This window comes from Helicoverpa armigera, chromosome 20 (assembly GCF_030705265.1).
Source record: "Helicoverpa armigera isolate CAAS_96S chromosome 20, ASM3070526v1, whole genome shotgun sequence".
Classification (NCBI taxonomy): domain Eukaryota; kingdom Metazoa; phylum Arthropoda; class Insecta; order Lepidoptera; family Noctuidae; genus Helicoverpa; species Helicoverpa armigera.
This window is the reverse complement of record NC_087139.1, coordinates 9,036,475-9,055,957: the sequence shown is the minus strand read 5'-3', so window position 1 is coordinate 9,055,957 and position 19,483 is coordinate 9,036,475. Positions and strand designations below refer to the sequence as shown.

The 19,483-nt window shown below is 35.8% G+C and overlaps 1 protein-coding gene across 2 annotated transcripts in view; it reads left to right on the top strand.

Annotated features, from left to right (window-relative positions):
* LOC110375865 (sodium/calcium exchanger Calx) overlaps window positions 1-19,156 on the top strand; it is a 110,357-nt gene extending 91,201 nt beyond the window's left edge. The window contains exons 4-9 of one of the 2 annotated variants that reach the window (XM_064039783.1): window positions 10,236-10,384; window positions 10,794-10,893; window positions 11,697-11,795; window positions 12,079-12,237; window positions 18,298-18,469; window positions 18,838-19,156. In XM_064039783.1, coding sequence (XP_063895853.1) covers window positions 10,236-10,384; window positions 10,794-10,893; window positions 11,697-11,795; window positions 12,079-12,237; window positions 18,298-18,469; window positions 18,838-19,042 — 884 coding nt within the window. In that variant the 3' untranslated portion in view covers window positions 19,043-19,156. The remainder of the gene's footprint in view (window positions 1-10,235; window positions 10,385-10,793; window positions 10,894-11,696; window positions 11,796-12,078; window positions 12,238-18,297; window positions 18,470-18,837) is intronic. The other variant, XM_064039784.1, reaches the window with a different exon arrangement.
* Window positions 19,157-19,483: the final 327 nt, after the last annotated feature.

Genomic DNA, 19,483 nt, shown 5'->3' with positions numbered 1-19,483 from the left:
TCATTTGAACATCTGGCAGTCGTTACGGTGGTCAGAAGCCAGTTAGTCCATCAGTCTAACCAAAGGTTGCTCATTATATTCCCAAACTTATATAGATACATTATTTTGACATGTATATTTCAGAGGCATATTTTTAACATATTAAAAGTCCAATTTTAAATCTTTTTCGCCAAATCCCAAAAAGCTTGTCCATATTTCGTCCTACGGTACGGGAGCTCATAAAAACTTAAACTTCAAGGTCCCCCCATTAAAGTAGAAGGTTGGATCCCAATAACCCAGAAATCTGAGGGTCGAAACATTATGCTGATCTTGTAAGGAACCCACGTAGTCGCCCCCTCTACTGAATATTTTATAACGGAACCCTAAATTGTGACGTGAGGTTTTTTTTAAATGTATTTTTGGTACCTAACATTTTTTGGAGTTTGTATGCTGTTAAAGATTTTCATTTTACGTATGTATTTTAAAATCATGTTTTTATTTAAAAAATCCGTACCTATGTATTTAAATTAATGTTTTATATCCTTAGAAAGAATGTTCAAAATAATAATAAAGCGATCTCATTATGATAGACAATAATATAAAATAAAATATCGTTAAGCAGGATAGTTAATGAACAATTTACTTAGGATTACAGATCATCAAGATAATAATAATGTTTATTATGAAGAACAAAGCATTTCTAGAATTTATAAAACAGAAAGAAAGAAAAATAAAAAAGAAAGTAAGCAGCGTACATTATTATATTCCACAAAATTAAAGCTAAATCTTCCACCAACTGCTACATTAGACATGAAATAAGTACAAAAGTACTAACTTAATAGTACCCAACTTTGCTCAAAGGCACTTCTAGTACTAAGTACTGTTAAACCAGAGCTTTGAAACTTACCCTAGAATTAGTTTAATAGCTGAACTTGCTACTTTTCAAATAAAACATGTTATTATTTCAACACTTCGTGGAATTAACACTTTTCTGTTGAACTGTAGTTTTGAAACTTGTAAAATATGGTGGTATTATTTTTGCTTATTTTTTTAGGTTTGTTTTTGTGAAACGGTGTTTTTGTCCGATTGCTGAAAAAGAGTAATTATATTTTTTTAGCAAATTAACCACTATTTTTGTAATATAAAAGTAAAGGAAATAATTTATTCCAAAATATATGCAGCCGTGTACTGGTCTGTAATGTACAAATTTAATAACAGGTCTGTCGTCTAGAAAGACAGAGGGACGATGAGCCACCCGAACTCACCGCCCACAGACCCACGCCTACGGTGGCCGGGAGTCATCTCGCGACACCCGGCGCCCATGGTGTCTACCTGGTCCAGCGCGGCGGCCGGGATGAGAGGTGCGAACTCTCCGGCGTTCCGCCTCCTCCTTCTCGAGCATGACCGCTTCGCAGAAGGAGGCGACGGCATCCCATTCCCTCTCGCCCCGGACCATGGCCTGAACCAGGGCCGGACGCGAGAGGTCGCCGCCGCCCAAAGCCTCGACGAGGACCCGGCGGTGCCCTTCCCATGCGGGGCACACCTGGACTGTGTGGTCCACCGTGTCCTCGGGGCTGTCCGCACAATGGTGACACCCGGGCGCCTCCTCACGACCGATGCGGTGCAGGTACCTCCCGAAACAACCGTGTCCGGTGAGGACCTGCGTCATGCGGTACGTGAGGTCGCCGTGACTCCTCCTGAGCCACTCCTCAAAGAGGGGACTTACCGCGAACTACTCCACGCACTCGGAAAAAAATTGCCTCCATATAATTCAGATAAACAAACTATATTACTGTCAAGTTTTATTAAAATGCATTCAGTAGTTTTGTCTGACGCGCTTTCATTTACTCACTCAACCGTATCGGTTAACCACTTGACTCTCAAGTCAAAATAAATGGTATACTCTCCTAAGTTAAACCGCAACAAAAATACAAGATTCAAAACACGTGTAATCCGTACTTTAGTCGACATTAAAACACATTTATTCAGCACATTTGGCGTCCGCAAGAAAATAAAGAACGCTACGTATTTGTTATGCAAACCGTCACCTTTGAATTATTTAGCGAAACATTTTATTTGAGACTCCCAAGAAATTATTACAGTTCTGTATCTTTGAGTTTATTTACTTTACTTTTATTTGTTTGTTTAGGTAGTATTTTTCATGATAATTATCGAGGAAATGGCGGAACTCAAACGAGTGAAATAAGCTAAGGCAAATAATTATGTCTTTCATCTTTTTTGTTGTTTCAGTATCTTTTTATAAGCTTTAATTTAAACATATTTTTATAATATCAGTACATACTAGATTTAATCAATTGATTGGTTTTCGACTTTATAATCTTATTTTTTTCTATCAGTTTGTGGTTAAAAACAAACACAATTTGGAGTTTGCCAGTTGAAGTCATTTTGGTCCTTATAATGGAAAATTTAGTTTTAGCCCTTTAGTTTATCTAGAAGAAGTAGCCTATAGGTACCTACTATTAGAACATGTATAGTTAGTATAATGGTCGTTTAGTAATTAGTTTATCTCATAAATTATATACAGTAGTGGATATAAACAATCAGATTTATTTATATTTTAATCCCAAGGGTTAAATGATAAAAAAGACTCTGAATGAAAGGCCAAACAAAAATCTAAAGCTGCTTTCGCGCTACTTTGCATAGTGAATGCAATTTAGAAGGACCAAGAAATATATGTATATATTTTCTTTAAGTTTATATTTAAAACAGTTAAAGAATGGATAGATAAATATTATGTAGCCTAGAGTATATAACTTAACCACTTCACTGTCCATGAAGCAGACACAATAGTTAAACAATCGGTGTGTATCACAAATGACTCATGGAACAGGGAAGTTATTAAAATACATGCCTATTGTTATGTCTCAAACCTAGCAGCATGCTATTTAGACTGAAATAAATAACCTTCTTGGTAGTCGAGTATAAAGAAGGTAAATTTTTTTGGTATATATTGGTTCTGTTAACATACTTTATTAAAATAATGTGAGTCTTTATTTACCATTGAAACTAAACAGCCTGTTACTATTATTTTCTAATACCATAATGAGTATCTTGTACCCATATAAAATATAGGTACCTAGTCTATATTGCACAAAACCTTGCTAAACAGCACGTAACTCTTATTTACACTAGTGGTAGCAAAATATTTTAGAAAAAATAGAGGAAAAAGAATCTTGATTGCCAACAACAGCTCTTTTCATAGATATAACTGTACTGGTCTGAAGTTGGCTTCTAATGACGTCACATAAGTCAACACTGCATATGCGAGTCTTTTGGCTAATTTTGCAGTGGTAAAAATAGTTGACACAAACTTTTATTTTATGTTAAAAGGGCACATATGCACCTTAATATATAGATTATCACTTATACCTATCCTTTTTATATGACAATAAACTAATCTTCTACACACTTCTACCACTAACCACTTCTTCTACTTCTTGATATTTATTTTATATTCTTCTTTCTTCTTCTCCTTTCTGCTTTCTGTCGTCGGAACTGTATCTATGTGTGCACAAGTAAGATTTGTTGGTTTGTTACCTTTTTTATGCAACCGATTCTCTTCTGTAGAAGACAGATACATAATTCTTGCGGCCATATTTTTTCTAAAGGTCTGTTAAGAGAATCTATTTTTATATTAGGGATGGATTATGGAATTTTTGGAAATATCAAAACCAACTTGCAGGGTATACCATTAATGAAATACAAAAACCAACTAGGTATAGGCAAAAATACTGGCCAGTATTGTGTTCTGTCTTCTATGGGTTATTATTGAATGGGTCACATTAGAGCTTATAATAATATATTAGATTGGCTTTCAGCTTGTAGTACTTAGGTATATCTTTTTACCTATAATGATTAAAAAGATAATAATGTACATATTTATTAACTTCACCTAGTCTTATGTCTTCAACGATTATTCTACCACAAAATTAGACCGTAGAATTCATTCGATCTTAACTATCTTTAAATGGCGAGTTTCTGGTTTTAGAAAAAAATATAAAACAAAAAGACACATTTACGCATAAAAATGTTGTTCCAAAATTATAGGTATAGTTGCTTATTATTTATTTTTTATATTGAGGTATTTCACTTTTCATGTACCTAACTAATTTCAGCAGTTTTCAATAAAAAGAAAGCAGAAAAAAAACATTCGTCACACAAGAAAGTACCAATATTTTTAATCTGTCAGTCCAGTTACTAAATTGAACGTTAAAAGTATTAAAAAACAGTCCCAACCTACAAAAACGAGCACTTTACACCATCGAAATAATTCACGATCGATTCCCGAATCGGTAATCGGTATCAAAAAGTCCCGATCGTACAAACCACGTTAGTCGTTGGATCCGCGCAAATACGTCGCGCCACGGACCGTGAAATTGGTGAATCGGTAAAACGGGATACGTGTTAATCTAACTTGTAACCTAGATTATTATGTTCTGGGTATTGATAGGTATATTTGATAGGTGTTATTAATAAAAATGGAGTTCGTATTTTTTTTTTTTGGGTTCGTCTCTAAGACTTTACCGAGCGATTTTAAACCCAATTCTTTGAGGGAGAACAAAGTGACACACTGCATCATCATTTTTCACCATGCTTTTAGTCCAAGCTTTCCCGAGATGTTTTCCTCCACCAGGCATTCCCTGACCCGAAATTTAAGAGGTATAGTTATCGGCACGAATCCTGAGCGCTGACCTTCACCTGCGCAGAAGTATTTTATTGGGTCCCTTTTGAGGTATGAAGTGAGGCGTGGGGGCGGGATAAAGCGGTGATTTGCCCGCAGTGCATCGCGTCATAGCCGTCACTCGGGATTGGTTCTTTGCTAATAAATCACTTCTGCACAGATGTAGGTCAGAGCTCAAGATTCGTGCCGATAACTAAGTATACCTATGTTCTAGCTCTTTCCTTTGACCCTAAATTAGACTGTATTACACCTACATTATACGATTTTTTGGACTCTGCAAAATTCATCTAGTAATTCATACAGTGAATTACTTTAGCTACACCCAAAATTTTCGCAAATTGAACAAGTAATCTCAAACGAACTTCCCCAATTCGTTACAAGCGACACAAACCTTCTGTCAAAATTTCCCAGACGAAGCAACGTGTGCAATTAAAATAATTTAATTGCTGAATTCCGTAATCAAAATAAATTACATTTCCATTGGATCATCAAAGAGTTTGATTACATAAAATTAAAATTTAATTGCATTCGTTTACATTTTATCTGAGGAGGGTACATAAAGTGTTACGACTGGCAGACGTGACTGAGTTTTTAACTTTATTATGTTGTACTTGCTTGTTATCCTTCAAGGTTTTGTGAATTCTTTGAGCAATTTTGGGGAACATTTTACTTTATAGCTGGTTAAAAATGGTCCTAGATAATTATGTAGGTATTTGTTTAAAGATATGCCTGTATTTTTTAATATAAGTTTGATGAGTTGATTCATCATAATATCAGCCTATGATTTTGAAAACGACAATTTGGTCTGCGTCCAGCATCTACCTGCGATCCCTTTCAGATTGTCCACCTCGTGGGATGGTTGCCCAAAGCTGCCTTTACCTGTATGCGGTCTCATTTTGATAATATTTCTGTCCTTTTTACTAATGATTGATGAATAGAATTATGTCTAATTTATTTGTACGTTGACAGTCAGCCCCTTTAAAATTTCATTATTTATGTCAGTTACTGAACTACTCTCCGTTGATGCTTAGCCATAATTGAGGCTTGTTATAGGTTAAAAAAATCCAAAAACACACTTCAATTATTTTAGTGATCCTAAAAATGTAAGGTAAGAAAAAACACATATTTACAGACATTTTATACCAAACTTTAATGACACAATCTCCTCCCTACAAATAAAACACGACATGGTTTACGCCAAAAACATTTTTCAGGCTGAAAATGAAAAAAGGGTACGAGTATAGCCTACCGTTGAGATTTATCTACGCATAGTCAGCACAATTCATGCTCGTTTACTTTTTGTTCAAAACAGGGTATGTTCTAACGGGCATTCCCATCCTATATTCTACCTAGCCCTACTTCCCTAATAATATTATAAATGCGAAAGTTTGTCTGTTACGCTTTCACGTCTAAACCACTGAACTGATTTTAATAAAATTTGGTACAGAGATAGAGTTGACCTTGAGAAAGGACATAGGATAGTTTTTATCCCGGACTTTTGAAGAATTCTCTTGGAAACGCGATATAACCGAACGGGCGAAAGCTAGTATTTTATAAGTATTCAAATTGCAATGTCTCAGGCAACTAAGTTCTAAAAACGTGAAAGATACTCAACAATTTATATCTACACTTAATTCGGTGAGAATAAAAAAGGACAACCAGGTTACACTTGAAAAGCAATACATTTTATTCAATGTAATTTTCTGTAAAACATATAGAACGGTTGTAGGTTTCATGATCCATTTTAAATGAGACCGAAGTATATTTTTTCCACACAAAGCATTCTTTCATTTTATGAAAAAAAAAATAGAAATGTGAATAACACCCATTAAAATCACAATAAATCCTCAAAATGTAACGATTTCAGAAACACGTTGGAAAACAAGAGATGGTCGTAAATAAGTGCTACACTTAATTTTAATTTGTCAAATTGAGCGCGGCAGGCACTTGTTTTAATGAGCTCCAAATAATATATTTTGGAAGTACTGACATTATCATAATGAAAATTCATAGTGTAAGTAGAAACGGTTTAATAATTTATTAATACTAAGTACTACATACATATATTAATGAAGCTTATGTTACTGGAAATGCTTTTTTTGCAATAATGGCGTCCACGGCCGATTTCTGCCACGGTGGCTGCTCTCACTTAAGGAGATCAGCCAGCTGCGCAGGACATATTATAGTGCACGAGCATTTGCGCAGACACAGGTGCACTCCCTATTCCTTCACTCTCATAACCCGATGGGACGGCAATCCGACACGACCGGAAAGAGATCAGGCGCAGGACCGACATTTACGTGCTCTCCGATGTGCTGCTTTGTGAAAGCTCAAGAAAACCCACAAAGCGATTTCGGCCCGAACCCGGGAATCGAACCCAAGACCCCGAGCACAGCAGCCGCGCTTGCGACTACTAGACCAACGAGGCAGTCAATGTTTTTGCAATAAAAACTACTATCAAGAGACAGTTTTTCTCATTTGAAAGACAATTATAATAATTAAAGTCTAGAAAAAAGCACATTAGTTAGAGTACAATATACTTTGTAAACCTACAACATGAATATGTGAAAAAAAATGTAGACAAAGGAAAAAACATAATGATATATAAAATGCAGAGAAAAGAGAGAGAGAAACAGATACATATTAATATCGATTTACCTATCCGGAAAACTGAAGTTAATAAAAGCACATTTAGCTCAAAATAATCTGCTTACTCAGGCCAGTGGGAACTAAACTCTTAAATTTCCCTCTATTTACAATAAATAGCCCCTAAATAAAATACACTAGTATTCCAAACTGATATAAGTACTCATCTACTCACTATTCTCAACGTTACTCTGTGAAGCACTGGAATACGAAATCAGGTATCAGTCCTCCTACTTAGATAACTAAACTAGCTGGATACGTCAATGTCGTGCTTTCCCTCTGCCAAAAGCAAAGTGAGTGTGTCCCCTCATATTCCCTACTAGACGCATAAAAACCCATTTAAGATTGAATCTTTTGCTTTAAAATCTATAAGAGTGTGTGCTGGATTTTGTAGGTACATGTGTATATCAATTTAATGAATGTGCATGCGTGTGTAACATGCAGAAAAAAAAATACTGGAGGCCAAAATGCAAAATCTCCTAAGTTAGCAGCAGACGTCTTTCCGCTGACATAGCGATGAAGACGACGACGTTTTCGCATAAAGGTTTTTTGAGGTCATAGCGGCTCCAGTCTGGTAAATGCTCTTAGTCTTTCCAACTATGTTTGACATATTAAATTCAACCCCCGTAGGTTATATTTTCGGGGAAAAATAGGTTTTTTATTTCGATTTCGCGTTTCTGATGTGAATTGATTATTCTGTGTATTGGTTTCGTAGAAAGAATAAATAAAACATTGGATTTGGTCAAGAAAGTGGGAAGTAGGTCACGGTTTTTATTTCGCTTTGTAACATTGTAACCTTATTATGTAGGTGTTTAGATGTTATAGCACTGTTATAAACGCGAAATTATGGATGTATGGATGATTTAAAAAAATTGTGTGTACGGATGTTTTTTGTAACTTCATCCAAAATCTCTGCATGGATTTTAATCGGATTTAGCAGGGACATTGCTTTATATCAGAATAACATATAGGCTACTTTTTATTCGGGTGCCGAAAGAAGTCTTCTTATGCCGCGAGTGGAAGCCAGTTTTTTGTTATGTTGTTTAGTTCTCAAGACGATGCTAGTCTGATCATTAAGCTGTGTGTTATTATTTCATTCTAAATCTTTTTCCAATTAACTAATGAGTACAGTATTTCAGTAGTTTATAAATAAGCAAGTGAACTCACGTTTATGTAAAAACCAAAAACATAACACTATTTGTATACACCGTAGCACAAAAAATATTATAAGTTTTTCTCCCACCAAAAGTTCAAGAAAAGTTTTTTGCCTTTTTTAATTTAACTTAGATTTTTATAGGTAAACTGAACTCGTTGTGGGGGAAAGTTTCAAGGCTTTTACTTTACAGGTCTTTAACTATATTAAAAGGTCAAAACGTGACTCGTTTAAAATATCCCGAAGGAGAGGAAATAATAGTTTACTTTCATCGCATTTTATCAACCGAAAAACAACTCATTGGACCTAGTTTACAGGTCTCGCCAAATAGCTTTGAAGTTGCCTAAAACCCCAAATACACAAGGAACAAGGGAAGACAGAGGAGATGCCATTAGGAAAGAAGGCTAAACGCCTTCCTATAGGTACATCATGCAACGTACGATATGCGTAATCAGTTACTAAAACTAAAAAGACATACGGGTTCCTTGTCATATCATAACCAATCTGTCAAAGATTGGTCTTATTTAGAAAGTTATTTGCGTAACGTTCCTCGTCCCCCAAACACTCGCATTTTGGCACTATACTTTATTAGGAGATTTTGAAATGACATCTCCGCACGTCATTTTGTTCTCCTTAGACTGACCAAACCAACTTATCTTACATGCTCAGTCAGTTGCATTTGTAACCAAACACACTGACTGTATACCAAAATATAATGTATCCGTTTTATCTCGGGTATCCTCATGAAAACTGTCCAGAATATGAAATCCAGTCATGTATTGCTTGCACGGTTTGTTTAGGTATGCGGAAGACATGGCTGAAGCTGGTAACTTACTTATACTGGCTTGTGAAGGCAACAGAACTTGGAACAAATGTTTCAAAAATACATAGGTAGTAAGTAGGTAGATAAAGTTTAAAGGATAAAGGTTTAAACAGTTTAGAACTCCAGTGTGTACCATACCTGAACCTAAGCTATAAATATAGCTACACTATTATCTACATAAATATAAGCTTTCGGACTGTCTTTTGAACTTTCTAATGTAAAATAAAGATTCTGGAGATTAAACAAACTTATCTTTTTAGTCAAATGACAATTTTTATACATATTTAGGTAAAAAATTAAAGAAATATAGAGTGCCCGAGAATAGATACTCGTTACTTATTCTGTTACAACTAAAATTATTACATTTGACGTCATTATTAACACGTTCAAACAAAAACATATTTAATGAAATTAAACACCAATATGGTCGATCAAGGTCACTAAAAACCATTCGTTTGATGAAAAATAATATCTATAGTTTCTAGATTTAGGTAGTATTTATAGTTTCTAGCGTTCCGTTAGTTTTTTCTTTAATAAAAACTAAGTAAACCTTTAACGATAACAAAATAGTCAGAGTCAAAATATGCTTATATTAAATAACTGCTTTGTATAAATATGTTGGCAATACAGGGATATGTTTAGCCCGAAAAAAACTCCAAAGATCCAATTGGTTACAAGAAAACCAGAAACTTGCAAAACCTATGCTAGACTTATCCAAAACTACACCATTACACTGTGTTATACGATTTTATTAGATTGTGCATTCCAGGATGCAGGTAAGATTATAGTAAAATATAACGCTCAAAATTAGGCTAGAGATAAATTACAACAAACCCATCTTCATTCGCAAACCATTTGATAAAATTTTAAAATAATCCAAGACCCATTTTTTCCAATTTCTTCAGACCCCTAATTTTCTGATTTGATCCCAGATGATGACAACCCCGTGGCTACTGTGAATGAAGCTAATCATCTGGCAACACTGCCGGAGGAAGAGGCAGTAGTCGCCATGATGGGGTTGCCAAGAGCTGGGGAGATCACCAGAGCTCAACTCAGGATTAAGGAAAGCAAGGAGTTTAAAGTAAGTAATCTTAAAGATTCAGATATATTATAAATCGTATTAAGGATCATAGAAGTCAACAAATCCAATAGAAAAATCCATGTCTATATTTATGAAACTACTCTCAATGATAATAGGTAATGCAGATTTTTTGAAAACTTTGTCGTCAAATACTTAAGTGCTCACTGTTGTGTTTTTAACTTAATAAACTCTATTGATAGCCAATTGTTCAAACTTGATGGGACCCAGAAAAAAAAATTGGATAATAGTTTATTACACTTTATAAATTATCTGTATAAAAATAATACTTGTGATTTCTTTAAAACTGGGTCTCACGATACACTTCAATTTATTTTCAACAATTTTGCTACCAAGTAACTCGTCGCTATCTGGTTTTCAATGACTATAACAATTGTCTATTTTGTTTCAGAATACAGTAGACAAACTAGTACAAAGAGCAAACGCATCAATTATAATAGGCACGTCCTCGTGGAAGGAACAGTTTTCGGAAGCGTTGACTGCTAGCTCAGGTATGTTTAGATACAGTTTAAGCAAAAATAAAAGGCAAGACCACAGGTTCATCTTTCTTTCTCTATGCGGGATTGCTGTCCTATCAGACTACTAGAATGAGGGATTGATAGACACAGAGATTGTGAGATACACTTAATGTACTACAAGCAACAAAAGTCGAATATCGGGGAAAATTTTCATTATCATTGAACTCATGCCTGTTACCTATATGATTGTATGTATAGCTGGTAATGTAATTGCTAAGAGTATCACTACTTACAACGCTTTATAGTATCAAAGAAGACGTCATAATAATTGAATTTATGCTTATAGATGACGTACTGGCAAAGTTTATGTTTGATTTAAACTTAACATACGTGAATACATAAATTACATTAGACTGAAGTCTTTGAGTCAAGAGTAAGATATTAAATATGTATATAGTTTTAATTCAGTTATAAAGTAAAATAAAAAGTACCTACATATGTCTCTTAGTTATCTGTAGTTTTAATATGAATAAATCAGAACCGAATTGCTCAAATTGCGAAAGAACCCAATTGCTCAAATATTTATTTGGTTGCAATGGCATATAGGTTAGAGCTTCAATAATTACCTAAGTATAACTTCACAAGTATATTATCTTGGATACTAATGGCTAAGTAAAGATAAAAGATCTCGAGGAAACCTGGACTATTAAGTCTCTCTGAGAACCTGAACTCTGCAGTGGGACAACATAAAGGCAAAAATGTTGACAATGACTTTTTCTTTGTGTTTCTTCGTGTCATTAAGGTATCAGTAACCTAAAGATGGGTAATATTTGTAGGTTCTGATGACCCTGACGAGCCACCCTCCTGCTTCGACTACGTGCTACACGTCGTCACGTTATTCTGGAAGATTGTGTTCGCCTTGATTCCTCCTACGGGTAAGTTAAACTTTACTTTTTCAAGTTCTGCTAGAAAGTATTACTAGAAGTTCAACAGCAATCTAAAAACCTTCCAAAATATCATTCAAAAGAACAAAAACAGTATTTTTTCTTTGGCCAAAACTATGATCCAAAATCGACGCAAAAACTAACACTCCAGTACAGACCAGTTGTAAATACGTCTAACAAATGTGTATACCAAAGTATACTTTTCTATAAACTTCTAATATTTTGTTTTTAAAATTAGAAAATAGCAGTCAAACAAACTAAATCTCCCCAACAGACATAGGCGGTGGCTACGTCTGCTTCGTAGTATCAATCGTCTGCATCGGCTTGGTGACAGCCGTCATAGGCGACGTGGCTTCTCACTTCGGCTGTACTCTTGGCATCAAGGACTCGGTCACAGCCATCGTGTTCGTCGCGTTGGGGACCAGCATACCTGGTGAGTTCAACCTTATGTTGAAGGATATAAGGTTTATTTTCGTGCAGCGGTAGCTGAGGCGCTTGTGACGGTTTTAAATTTCCAGCATACCTGGTGAGTTCTACCTTATGTTTAAGATCATAAGGCCTTTTTTTGAAAAACCTTGTGGGAGGTGGTTGTGACGTTTTGAAATTTTGACAGGATCTTTTAAAAGTCCTTTGTCAAAGGAGGGTTTTGTCATAGAAGGAGAACTAACTCATCATCATCTCCCTAGCCTTTTCCCAACTATGTCGGGGTCGGCTTCCAGTCAAACCGGATGCAGCTGAGTACCAGTTTATAAGTAGCTATGCTTATCTGACCTCCTCAACCCAGTTGCCCGAGCAACCAAACACCCCTTGGTAAGACTGGCTGTCAGAGTTATTGGCTTCTAGTACCCGTAATGACTGCAAAAATGTTCAATGATACAAATACGTGGTGAATTCTACCGTATGTCAAAAAGACTTCATGTTCTTCTACATAAGGTTTTTTTTTGTGTGAGGTGCTTATGACGTTCTTAAATTTTGCCTGAGTTTTTTAAGTCCTGTGTCAAAGGAGAGTGTTGTCATTAAAGGTGCACTAACTAATTAGAAAATAAAACTTGTATATAAAATGAGGGAGAGAAAAATATAATTTTACGGTGGTGAGAAAGTTTCCACTCGCTTCACAGTTTTTAATGAAGTTTTAAACAAAAAAGTCTTTCCAGTTTTAACTTACTTGATAGCCTTATAAACTCTTTTTTATTACACATTTTATAATATTTTAAGAATAATAAATATCACTTTATAAACTAAAAAGTACTACATGGAAATGCTCCATACAACATTGTCCAATATTTAAAGCAAACATAATTTGCTAGATCCGCTTCCATACAATGTTTTCATGTTATCTACGAAAGGTAGCTTGGAGCCATACTTGTGTTCTTAGCTAACAAACCGCTTACGATGGCTCCACAAGTCTTGACTCCAATATTGGATCCAACAATGTCCCAAACTATTGGGTCACAACTGAGCATTGGGACTTTCGCCAACATTGGCCGTTCTATGACAAATCTCGTGAAGAAGCTTAAGGCGAGATTTCACCATTCGCTAAAGCTAAATAGTAATAAATTACATAAAAACAGTACTCCTCGCTAAAGCAAATAGTAATAAATTACATAAAAACAGTTCTCCTCCTCCTTGTGTCGTAATTCCTCAATGCTGAGGGTACCTTCTGTTTCAGTTAAAAACAGTTTTAAAAGTTCGCTAAATTGCAACCTTTGCGTATCAATACATCATAGTAGTGAACTCACAACCACGAGTATGACGACGAGTATGGGTACATTTTATTCGCGTATGAATGTGCCCAAACTATTTTGGTGGTCTCGCCTAGAAGCTTGCGTTTGCTCCACGCGTTGGTACCAATGTTGGCACCAACAGTCTTTGGACGAAACTGCTTTGAAAAGAGTTTGTCGGAAAATCTTTGAGATTTTTATAAGCTGCTCTTTGAAGATTTCTACGTGTTTTCGCTTTGTTTGGTTTGAATGTTTCTTTTCTACAGAGACTGACGTTTCACGTGGTCTAATGGAAAGTTAATTTATTTAAAACCGTATTTCGATAAGTACTTACGATTGCTTTCTTAAGAAATATTCTTTGGAATAAAATGGAGTTATATCCAGTGATAGAATTAATAAGAAATATCGCTTTATCTAGAAGCCAATTATACTGAAAAGGTTTTGATTATGAAACAAAGGGCTTGTTTATTGGGGAGTGATAAATATTTATGAAATAGGAGAATAATTGGCTCTCAAAATATACTTACAGATAAACAAAATATATTTTATTATAAGCTTTACGATTTGTTTATTTAATATCGAGATTGAATGACCATTAGAAAATATAATAAGACCATTTTTGCATTATAATAATATTTTCTTCGGAATAGAATTGAAACCGTTGACAATTGCAAGTATGTTAATAGAAGACAAACAGACCTTCCGCACCTATTAGGGTCGGCTTCCAGTTTAACTAGATGGAACTGTGTTAAAAGTGTCTATAGAGAACGTAGCATCATAGAATCAAAAACTCAAACATTTCCATACAACAGTAATCAATCTTGCATAAAGAGAGATAAAATATAATCCTGACTATGACATAATAATATGAGTAGGTACTCTGCAAGAATTTTGGCATCGTTGCCAGGATTCTCTAGAACAATCCTAGCGACATTATGAAGTACTAACATTATTTATCTATACATATAATAAAATGATAGGAAAGTCAAAACTGTACATTGAATATTTTTTTAAAAGAATACTTGGGGGGTGATCTATTATCGATTCTGAACCCAAATATATAGTTTTTAGAATTTTTGTCTGTTTGTCTGTTTGTCTGTTTGTCTGTATGTTTGGTCTCACTGAACTCGAAAAGTACTGCATAGATTTAAATCAAATTTTGCATGAATATTACCTGGGGGCCGGTTCAACATATAGGATATATATTATCACGCTATCACCTACGGGGGATGAGCAATGAACGATAATTTCTGTTAACGTTTCTGCAACAGCGGGTGCAATAATGACACATATTTGAATATTGAACTTTGTAAGTTTATCGGCCTATTATCATTCTTTACATAGAAAATAACGCTTTTATAGGTAACTTGAGCAAAAAACTGAATTTAAAGAAATGATATCCTAAAATTATAGATGAAGAAAATCATGCAGAAACAGATGTGCCATAAAACTGGTAGTAGGTAAAATATCAATGAAAACAGACTTCACTTTGTCATGGTATGTTCTTACTTTCAAGAAAAAATTATATGACAACGTGTGTATTTCGCTACTATAAAAACACTACAAGAAATATCAGCGCATCATTAGGGACATTTTTATAATTCTTTCACCATTAGAAAGCTAAATTATCTGCGAGTAACATAGGGTATATTTTATCCCGGTGCGGGCAGTAGTTCCCATGGGAAGCGGCACCCACGTCCCGAAGAAATTATGAACTTCCCCACATTCTTAAAAAGTCTACATATGTTGTCCTGACATAATATAAGCTATACCTCTCATAAACATGAATATCCATTCATTTCATCCAATAACAAACATGCATCACACTGAAAGTGCGAGTCTAAGATTTTATTATTATAAAAAAAAAACATTGTATTTAATATTCAAACATCCTTAAAAATAAGTTCCTGGTTTTAATATATTACATTATTTTGAATTCACTTACATATAAATAGAAGGTCCTTATTAATATACTTTTTGAGTAATGAAGAATGTAGGCAAAATACGACCGAAAACATTGTGTCACTTCTAAAATTAACATCAATGGGAATAACTACCTGTCACAATACGTCAACAAGATGTCAACAGAAGACAAGAGTTCGTTCGTTCTGAAAACGTACAAATTACGCGTCGCAGGCTAGAGACATACTTGCTTTCAACTTCTGATCACAAATCAGCGAGCTAAGAATTATATCACAAATACACCGTTTACAATGACGAACAGTCACAGTCAGACCCACGGACTGAGTCTAAAAAAACATCTTTTATATAGCTACGTTTATATCATTTATATTATTCAGTTACAAAGACAGAATTACTATCAAACGTGTTTTCGCTAAATGTTCTATTAGTTTTTGCAAACATACATTCCCAACTCTGATCTCATGGAGGTGGCGCCCGGGTGTCACCACTGTGCGGACTGTGCGACCTATCGCACCCGGTCCCGGTTTAAACCATGATCTGGAGCAAGAAGAAATGGGATGACAAAGAATGAGGCGCCGGAGCGACTGAAAATTCCCAACTCTCATCCCAGCCACTGCGGTAAGACACCACGAAAGCCGGATGTCGAGAGACGACTCCCGGCCACTGTAGGCGTGAGCGATTAGTTTTGAGTGGGTCATCGACCTTCCGGCTTCTGGGAGACCCGTTATTTCGCGCGCCCCTCAAGGAGATTCAGCAAACCCCTGTGAGGCCCACTAGGCCAAAGCCTGACCCTTCCTCACGCTGCTCAATCTGATGGCTGAGAATTACGTAACTTTCCAGGATGCCATGCAACGTGTTGCAAATGCCCAGGCCTTTGGGAGCTTGGTAATCCTTTTCTCCACCTTAACTTGAGTTTTGTGGTACATGAACAAATTAGAATAGTAATGAATTAGGTCATCTTCATCACGTATTTACCAACTCTTAATGTTCATCATGCACACCCGCTTCTCTAACTTTATTGAAGGATCACTAAAATTGTTTCAGTTAGTTTAACTACGCTACTATAGCCCGTTGTCAAACCTTTTAATATCAATTCTGTAGACGTGTGAATATCGAATGTGTAATATATCGAATTTCCGTTTGTGCATTGCACAAAAACCAACGTTATGATTTTCAAGAAGTCAAAAGAGTCGGCCGGCTAAGAATTATATTCATCATTGGTTAATTGAATACATTTTCAGAAACCACAATAACAGTAGGAACCAAAGCGAATGGTCGCTTCATAGAGCTCTGATTTTCTCGAGGCGATCAAGTCAGTTCTGGTCTGTTCGCTCATCATATCTTTGAAAGCGGTTCGATGATAATATACTTTTGTCCTGTTTTCTTACGTGTGACACATAATATGGTATTTAAACGTCCTCCGCAAAAGAGCGAACGTTTGTGCTATTTATAAAGACGAAATTTTACCGTTGTGCAGTAGTGACGCACAGTATACACAGCACTTATGTTTTTTCTGATCTGCTGGCTCCACCAAGAAATGACAAATTGCGAGCGTACATTTTGAAAATCTTGGAAGAACTGCAGGCTTCAAGTGCCGACACACGAATTGGACTTACTCTCTCGGACGTATACTTTACCTGATCGTGAACTAAACTAATGCAAACATTTCGGTGGAATTCCAACATAACATAGTGAGTGAGTGCACAGAAAATCCCCGAAATACAAGTAGTGAAACTATGCGCTTACCTGATGACTCAGTCATCATCCACCCAGCTATTCCTCAATTGTGTGGGTGTTGGCTTCCAGTCAAACCGAATTTTTTTGAGTACCAATGTTTACTTGGAGTGCCTATCTGATCTCTTCAACCCAGTGAACTAGACACCACGTTATCCATGGTAAGTAAAACTTTTTGACAGACTTTCTGGCTCCTGATTTGTCGCAGCTGCTGCAGAAAATGTACAAATGACAACTTTGTCAGACCTTTGTTTTATGTGAGAATTACGTGATAATTTTCCAAATCGGTTGACTAGATCCAGAGATTTCCTCAACGTCACAAACTTTACTTCTTTTGTTTAGATAAATAGTCACACACCGTCGACACCACCTTGATTGATCAACCCGTGCTGCTGCTAAGTGGTAATCCTAATTATATTGTTATGTAAAAGAATACACCTACGCTACGGCATAAGTAGTATTTTGACAATTCCAAAATGCCCACGCAGACGAAGTCGCGGGCAACAGCTAGTGAGGTAATATAATTAATTATGGTTTCATCTTGTGGTAGTCCTTGGTAGTCCATTTCCATTAATTTTTGGATATATGCCCATTATTCGAAGAAATTTGTCAGTAAGTGATACGATAATGGAGAAATAAAATCTATACAAAAATGAAGTAAAGAGGTGTTGTGTGTTGATGTGGTTTTACCAATACAAAAACTACGTTTATTGTGGTCACTATGGGTATATCATATCCAGAAAGTAGTTCCCTTGGGATGTGGATCAAGTAAAACTAGTCTCAGTACGGAGGCATATAGTGAATGACAGTATCACGGAAAAAGGATTTAGCTGAAACTCGAACACTCGTAAATAGAACACGTGAACACACATGAACTATGAATACATGATATTTCTGATCTACATAATATTACGTTATAGAGCTTCAACCGCAACAAAAGGCCATTTTCTGGGAAAGTATGCGGACCAAATTATCAAACTGGCCGAAGATATCGGCTGCTACTAAGTTATTCGAAGATAAAATACAACTTTTACGTTACAGATTGCTTGCACAGAATAAAGCTGCATCCCCTACAATTATTATTGTTCTTCTAATATCTCTTTTCTTCTTCCTAGATACTTTCGCGAGTAAAGTAGCGGCCTGTCAAGATAAGTACGCAGATGCTTCAGTGGGCAATGTCACGGGGTCCAACGCTGTGAATGTGTTCCTAGGCATCGGGGTCGCTTGGACCCTGGCTGCTATCGTACACTGGAGTAAAGGCGAGAGGTTCTATATCGATCCTGGGAAGTAAGTATATGTAGATTTAAAAGAACCATTGATTAAGTCATAATAAATATAACCCTTCTTTCTGGCGCTGTCGATTGAAAATTATCTCGTAAAACTTTTAGCTCATAATTATCATATTACCTGGCTTTTCAGAACCAACAGGGGATATATGATGAATTATTCGCTTTATTGTCTAAAAGAGGATAAAAGCTTATTATTTCCATTGGAGCCTTTGGGAATAGTTAATGAAAATTACAAGTGTTTTTTTAGTCCAATTTGAAAATTAAGAGGTTATGAGCTTATCGATAACACACAATGCTAAACTATCAAAGGATCATCATCTTTTCTTTCTACATTTTCACGAATTTAATTCTCATCTTCTCCAACAGCCTCGCCTTCAGCGTGACGATGTACTGCTCCGAAGCCTGCCTAGCCGTCTTAGTCCTCGTCCTCCGAAGACGGAAAAGCATCGGAGGGGAGCTCGGAGGCCCCAAGACTATCAAGATCCTCACCTCTATGTTCTTCTTCTCACTCTGGCTGATTTACCTCACCATGTCCAGCTTGGAAGCCTATGACGTCATCCAGGGCTTTTAAATGTCCAAATTCTGGTAAAGTTCTTGGAACTACTGAAACTTTGGCCTGTTTCTTACGACCAGTTTGAGTTGGGGCATAAAAATTTGTTGTAGGAAGGTCGTAAGCGACACGGTAAGGTTTGCAATAGTCTAAATATGTACCCTTGTTAGCGTTTTCAGATGGTTATTTTAGCAGCTGATAAATGGGTTTGTTACAATACAACGAAACCTTTTTTAGAACAAAAATACAGATTTTATTAGTAAGAAATTATTCAAGAAATAAGTATCACTTATCAATTTCTATTTAAATATTGTTTTATTTTCTATTGTTTTATTTTCTATTTTTTGATTTTCTGGTCTTAAAAACCTCGCAATCAGCTGCATCTGAATTCGCTCTATAATCTTTGTGCTCAAATGACTTTAGACGTCTCTCTTCCTTCTAGAACGTTCTATTTCGATAATC